This window comes from Antrostomus carolinensis, unplaced genomic scaffold, assembly GCF_000700745.2.
Source record: "Antrostomus carolinensis isolate BGI_N321 unplaced genomic scaffold, ASM70074v2 Scaffold47038, whole genome shotgun sequence".
In the NCBI taxonomy this organism is placed as follows: domain Eukaryota; kingdom Metazoa; phylum Chordata; class Aves; order Caprimulgiformes; family Caprimulgidae; genus Antrostomus; species Antrostomus carolinensis.
Genome location: NW_010333172.1, coordinates 1 through 5,972, shown reverse-complemented (window position 1 = coordinate 5,972; position 5,972 = coordinate 1). Strand labels below are relative to the sequence as shown.

The 5,972-nt window shown below is 46.5% G+C and overlaps 1 protein-coding gene across 1 annotated transcript; it reads left to right on the top strand.

Moving 5' to 3' along the window:
* The first annotated feature begins 283 nt into the window (after positions 1 to 283).
* TP53I3 (tumor protein p53 inducible protein 3) lies at positions 284 to 5,667 on the top strand. Its single transcript, XM_010173781.2, has 5 exons — positions 284 to 427; positions 1,098 to 1,365; positions 3,045 to 3,257; positions 4,448 to 4,644; positions 5,451 to 5,667. Exons 1-5 carry the CDS (start codon positions 290 to 292, stop codon positions 5,637 to 5,639), a joined length of 1,005 nt encoding a protein of 334 aa, XP_010172083.1. The 5' UTR covers positions 284 to 289; the 3' UTR covers positions 5,640 to 5,667.
* Positions 5,668 to 5,972: the final 305 nt, after the last annotated feature.

The following is a 5,972-nucleotide window of genomic DNA, read 5'->3' as shown; positions in this document are numbered from 1 at the left end:
AGCTCTATTTCAGCTAAAAACCAGGACACAAGGTGATTGTCATGGTTTGTCAAATGGCTTTTGCAACAACACGTTGTGTCCCAAAGCTCATGTATTTTATTGCATTATCACTCTTCAGCTTTCTCTGGCAGCCCTCCCCTCTCCTAGCACCGACTGCATTGTCTGTCTGCAGAGTGGAGCCTGTGGAGCTGTCGTTGCTGATCACTGAGATGTCCCAGCTGCACATCAGTGTGCCTGCACTCATGCTGGGGTTTTTGGTTTTGGTTTTTGTTTGTTTGTTTCAGAGAAAATGTTGGCAGCCTATTTTGATTGCCCAGGAGGCCCAGAAAATCTCTATGTGAAAGAAGTGATGAAACCTCATCCAGAAGAAGGAGAAGTTCTTGTGAAGGTCTCTGCCAGCGCTCTGAATAGGGCTGATTTACTCCAGGTATGTGTGTGTTAAGCAGATTTATGCACCTGAAAACAACACCAATTTTTCAAGCCCCGATCTGAAGTCTTGACAAATCTGAAGAGTTAAAAGAGGTTGGGCCTGGTGAGCATTTGGATGGGAGATCTGACAGGGCTGAAAGAAGAGATGTCTGTTGATTCAGCAGATAAATGTTTTTATCTGGGTCACTGCAATGCTGGGGTGGCACGGAAAGGCAGCTGCCTTTCGAGAAAAGATGTAAAACCAAAGCTCTGGTCTTTCTAGATGCTTAGTTCATTTTCTGGGCATTTGAGATGAACATGAAGTGTTCCACTGGCTCAATTCCAGTGTGGGAAAATTCAGATTGTTAAGTCTTAGCTGCTTTAATGTGAGCTGAAATGTGAGCTCTGCAACTGGAGACCATAATACCTCCCCAGCATGGACTGGTCTGGACTAAGGGGATTGGCAACAAGTTGAATTTGCACACAGAATTTTAAGAATAAAACATACTTAGGAAACAAGAACTGTTGCCAGAGGACAGAAGTTCCTCAGATTACTGCAACATTTGCACAGTGCACAATCAGAATGAAATAAATAGGAATTTAGGTTGGAGGCAAGTGAGTAAAATATCACAGGTCATTGCGCTCATTGATGTGTGGCTTCTCCTTCCTTGCCCCCTCTTTTGTTTTAGAGGAGAGGGAAGTATCCTCCTCCCAAAGGAGCAAGTGATATTTTAGGCTTAGAAGCAGCTGGGAGCGTGGCTGGGCTTGGGCCTGGCTGCAGGAGTCAGTGGAAGATTGGTGATGCAGTGATGGCTCTGCTCTCCGGAGGTGGCCAGGCAGAATACGTGACAGTACCCGAAGGCTACCTGATGCCAGTTCCCAGCGAGATGACATTCATTCAGGCTGCAGCCATCCCCGAAGCCTGGTTAACAGCTTTTCAGCTGCTGCATTTTGTAGGTGAGAGGTGTATTTTCAAAACTATCCCACCAAAACAGCTCGTCTTCCTTTCTGTTATGAAATTCCTCTCCTTGTTGCCTCCATCTGAATGCTGTTTGCCTTTTCTCTGAGTCTTTTCTCTGTTGCTCCATTCACACGGGTCAGAATCTGGTATGCCAGGTCCTGATCCTGAAATCCTGACCAGATCTCCCCAGTCACAACTTAACTCTGCTGACTGCTTATTTACAAGGAAGGATGTGGAAAGATGGTCAGTTTTGGTCTGTATTTCTCAGCTTGAATGGCCATTTCCATTAAGACTAAACCCTGAAGTAACTTAGACGTTCTTCACACAGCTGGAAGCACATCCTACTTCTAAAGATTTTACTTTGCTGCAAACATGACTGTATCATGAAGTTTCTCACTAATTGCCTGTGGATCTACAGTAGACAACATCTGGTACCTTGTTTCACAGAGACATTAATTGTAGGTAAAATCCCCTCTGAGCTGATTGAAAACAGACACGAGTTCACTCTTCATTTTGAAAATATGCTTCAGAGGCACTAACAGTAGCACTTGCCAGGTTTTTTCTGAGTTGATAAATATCCTTCTTCTACCTTCTTCAGCAGTAGCATCTAAAAACTCCACTAAAGGACAGGAGTTACAAACAAGGAACTTTCCTCCATACCTGAAGTGCAGACTGATTTAGAGCACTGTTGCACCCTCAGGGTCTGTGGTCAATTAGGACCATGTCTCCAGGACTACTCACTTCCACTAGCAACCAGTGGAACATAAATTAATGAGTTGGGGCAATCAGCAGGTGGTAAAATGATCGGTTGAACTGGTCCTTAATGTCACCCAGCACTTCTGGCACTTCTCCGTTGTCGAGTGCCTGATTGCTCAGTACTAACATCTTCTGAGCGTGTTTTCTGTTGGTGGCAGTGGGCAGTCCTGGTGGAAGAAGGCTGACTGCACTCACCTAAGCAGCTTGGTCTTGGATGCCCAGAACTGGACATGGGCCAAGCTAAAATAATTCCACTGAAGTCAATAAAATGGAGTCCTGTCAGTACACTGTGATGGATTTCTTTCTTTTATGAAGGTATGAAGATGTAAACAATGCTCACTCAAGGGCATCTCCTTCAGCTTCCTCTTCAGTATTCATAGAATCATAGAATGGTTTGGGTGGGAAGGGCCCTTAAAGATCATCCAGTTCCACCCCCCCTGCCATCAGCAGGGACACCTTCCACTAGATCAGGTTGCTCCAAGCCTCATCCAGCCCGGCCTTAAACACTTCCAGGGAGGGGGCATCTACAACTTCCTTGGGCAACCTGTTCCAGTGTCTGACCACCCTCACAGCGAAGAACTTCTTCCTAATATCTCATCTAATCCTCCCCTCTTTCAGTTTAAACCCATTTCCCCTTGTTCTGTCATTAACTGCCCTTATGAAAAGTCCCTCCCCAGCTTTCTTGTAGCCCCTTCAGGTACTGGGAGGCCGCTATAAGATCTCCCTGGAGCCTTCTCTTCTCCAGGCTGAACAGCCCCAACTCTTTCAGCCTGTCTTCATAGGAGAGGTGCTCCAGCCCTCTGATCATCCTGGCGGCCTCCTCTGGACTTGTTCTAGCTGCTCCATTATCCACCTTGATCACCTTTTAATCCAGAGGTGATGCCAAAAGTGTAACCAGTTCCCTCACGTCCTCCTGCAGGTAAAGTACAGAAGGGCGAGCGAGTGTTGATCCACGCTGGAGCTAGCGGAGTTGGCATGGCAGCCATTCAGCTGGTGAGACTGGCAAAAGCCATTCCCATCGTGACAGCGGGGACTCAAGAGAAACTGACAGCAACAGCAAGTGCTGGAGCAGCTGTGGGGTTCAACTACAAGACTGAAGATTTTAGTGAAAAGGTCTTGGCCTTCACCCAAGGTAAGAACCTCTGCATGAAAGATGCTGTTGGAGTTGAGGAGGAGTGTGTACCTCCCAACGTACGCACATACGCTCAGTGTCAGCTGTCACCTCAGTCGGTGAAGGAGCAGGCAGTAGTGACCGTAGCACAACCCAACACCCTGGTCATCCCCAGAATGTGGGTTTTTTTAGTTTAATTGCACTCTTGTTTTCTGCATGGACTTGGTTTGTGTTCATTTGGGACATAAATATTGTGCCTGTGTCATTGTTGCCTCCACAAGGAACCGTGGGACCAAATCCTCCCACTTGTCTGTGTGTGTTTGAACACGGGGACAAAACTGAAGGGTCACAGAATCACGGAATGTCAGGGATTGGAAGGGACCTTGAAAGATCATCCAGTCCAACCCCCTGCCAGAGCAGGAACCTAAATGAGATCACACAGGAAGGCATCCAGGCGGGTCTTGAATGTCTCCAGAGAAGGAGACTCCACACCCTCCCTGGGCAGCCTGTTCCAGTGCTCTGTCACCCTCACTGTAAAGAAGTTTCTTCTCAAGTTTAAGCGGAACCTCCTGTGTTCCAGCTCACACCCATTGCCCCTTGTCCTGCCATCGGGCATCACTGAGAAGAGCCTGGCTCCATCCTCATGACATTCACCCTTAACGTATTTATAAACATTAATGAGGTCACCCCTCAGTCTCCTCTTCTCCAAGCTAAAGAGACCCAGCTCCCTCAGCCTTTCCTCATCAGGGAGATGCTCCACTCCCTTCATCATCTTGGTGGCTCTGTGCTGGACTCTCTCAAGCAGTTCCCTGTCCTTCTTGAACTGTGGGGCCCAGAACTGGACACAATATTCCAGATGTGGCCTCACCAGGGCAGAGTAGAGGGGGAGGAGAACCTCTCTCGACCTACTAACCACACCCCTTCTAATGCACCCCAGTTCTTGTAGTGTTAGAAGTTCTCTTTTCCTAAGCCCCTGGGATGGATTATGATGGAGTCTGCATCTATACGGGTATCTACAATGATTCTTTTTTTGTGTTGGCCTCTAGAATTCCTTAAAAACCATTGTGCCAATTCCTAATTTCAGTAGACAGATTTAAATAAGAATTGCAGGATTGATTCTGTGCCTATAAAGAACAAGGTTTTAGTTTTACCTGAAATTATCCTAATGCAGCTTGACTGCACTGCTGAAATCTTTTGTGTTTCTACTCGAGGTTCTGGAGTCGATATTATTTTAGACTGTGTTGGTGGCTCATACTGGGAGAAAAATCTCAACTGTCTGAGTACTGACGGCCGGTGGATTATTTATGGACTACTGAGTGGGGGTGAAGTACACGGAGATTTGCTTGCCAGGCTGCTTTCCAAACGAGGGAGCATCCATACGAGCCTGTTACGATCACGAAACAAGGAGGCAAGTAACGGCTATCAACACCATTTCATCTTGAAATCCATGATAGTTTTGAGAACTTCCTTTTGACACCAGTGTTAAAGCAGAATCTTAACACATGATTACCAAAAAAGCACCACCCTGAACTGTTACTGCATATGTTGGAAAAACATTGCAGAACTAAATTGTAATTTCCCTTTTCTGGTTTAATCAAATGCCTCCCAAGGACTGAATCAGAGGAACAACAGCCAGGGTTTCTTAACGTACTGCAGCAGTACCAGAATCTAAAGATTTGGCCTAAGAAAAAACAAAACTCAAGTGATCAGGCAACTTGATCAAGTTTTGGGGGTGGCAGGGAAAGGAAAAACCTCTATTAGGTCATTTTTCAAAGTAGAGACTGAGGCCATTAGGATGCTCAGAAGTTACCAAGGAAAAAAATCACTTTATGTGTGAAAATTATCAGATATTACAGTAAATCACAGTGCAGAGCCCCAGGAGAGATGCTGTCCACGGTTTAATACATAATATTCTCAATAACCGTATCAGTTTGAGTTTAAGTGGTTCTGCACTGAGCTTCTATCACTTGTTTTGGAGAATTTAATTCAATTAAAATGTAATAAATCTTACAAGTTTTCGTCTTGTTTGTAATTTACACCTGTGAGACGTTTACACGTCCATCTCGCTATGAAAGTGTCAGGAATGTCTCAAATGTCTCACAAAGTCTCTCACATCCTTGAGAACTGTGCACATTTTGTAAACTGTACTTGGTGAAACCTCTGTGAACGACATGACTGGAAATAACCTTCAAAACGTTTTCATGTTTTCCTCAGTATAAGGAACGGCTGGTGAAAGCCTTCACAGAAACCGTGCTGCCACACTTCTCAAGAGGAACCTCCCCTCATCTCCAACCCCTCGTTGACAGCGTTTACCCTCTGCACAAGATCGCAGAGGCACACAGGATCATGGAAGACAACAAGAACATTGGTAAAATTGTCATCGAAATGCCTGCTTCACTGTAAGGATGAAGGGCTGCTGCTGTAGCTGCTCCAGAGGCAGAATGCTTAGGGGTGTTTTGACAGGGAGAGAATCTGCCCTTTCTGCTTCCACATCTGGAATGATTTCTTGTGGGAGGATGCTGAAGGGGTAAAGCCAAACCTCGCAGGCTGCCGGTAATAAAAAGATGGAGGTTGCAGCGCTGGCGCTGTGTCTGGAACGCGTAAGGAAAACGCCGGAGAGCGCCGCTCCCTGCAGGAGAGAGCTGCCAGGCACCGACTGCCACCCCCGGCTCCCAGCTCCTTCACCGACCGCTCTCCAGAGCTCCCACCCCGCCCTCACCGCCCGCCTCCCCTCAC

Excerpts from the sequence above, each read along its gene's own strand:
- TP53I3 (XM_010173781.2), top strand. The coding sequence starts at position 290 with ATGTTGGCAGCCTATTTTGATTGCCCAGGAGGCCCAGAAAATCTCTAT. Across the intron at positions 1,366-3,044 it reads TCAGCTGCTGCATTTTGTAG|GTAAAGTACAGAAGGGCGAG; the intron begins GTGAGAGGTGTA and ends GTCCTCCTGCAG. Across the intron at positions 3,258-4,447 it reads GGTCTTGGCCTTCACCCAAG|GTTCTGGAGTCGATATTATT; the intron begins GTAAGAACCTCT and ends TTTCTACTCGAG.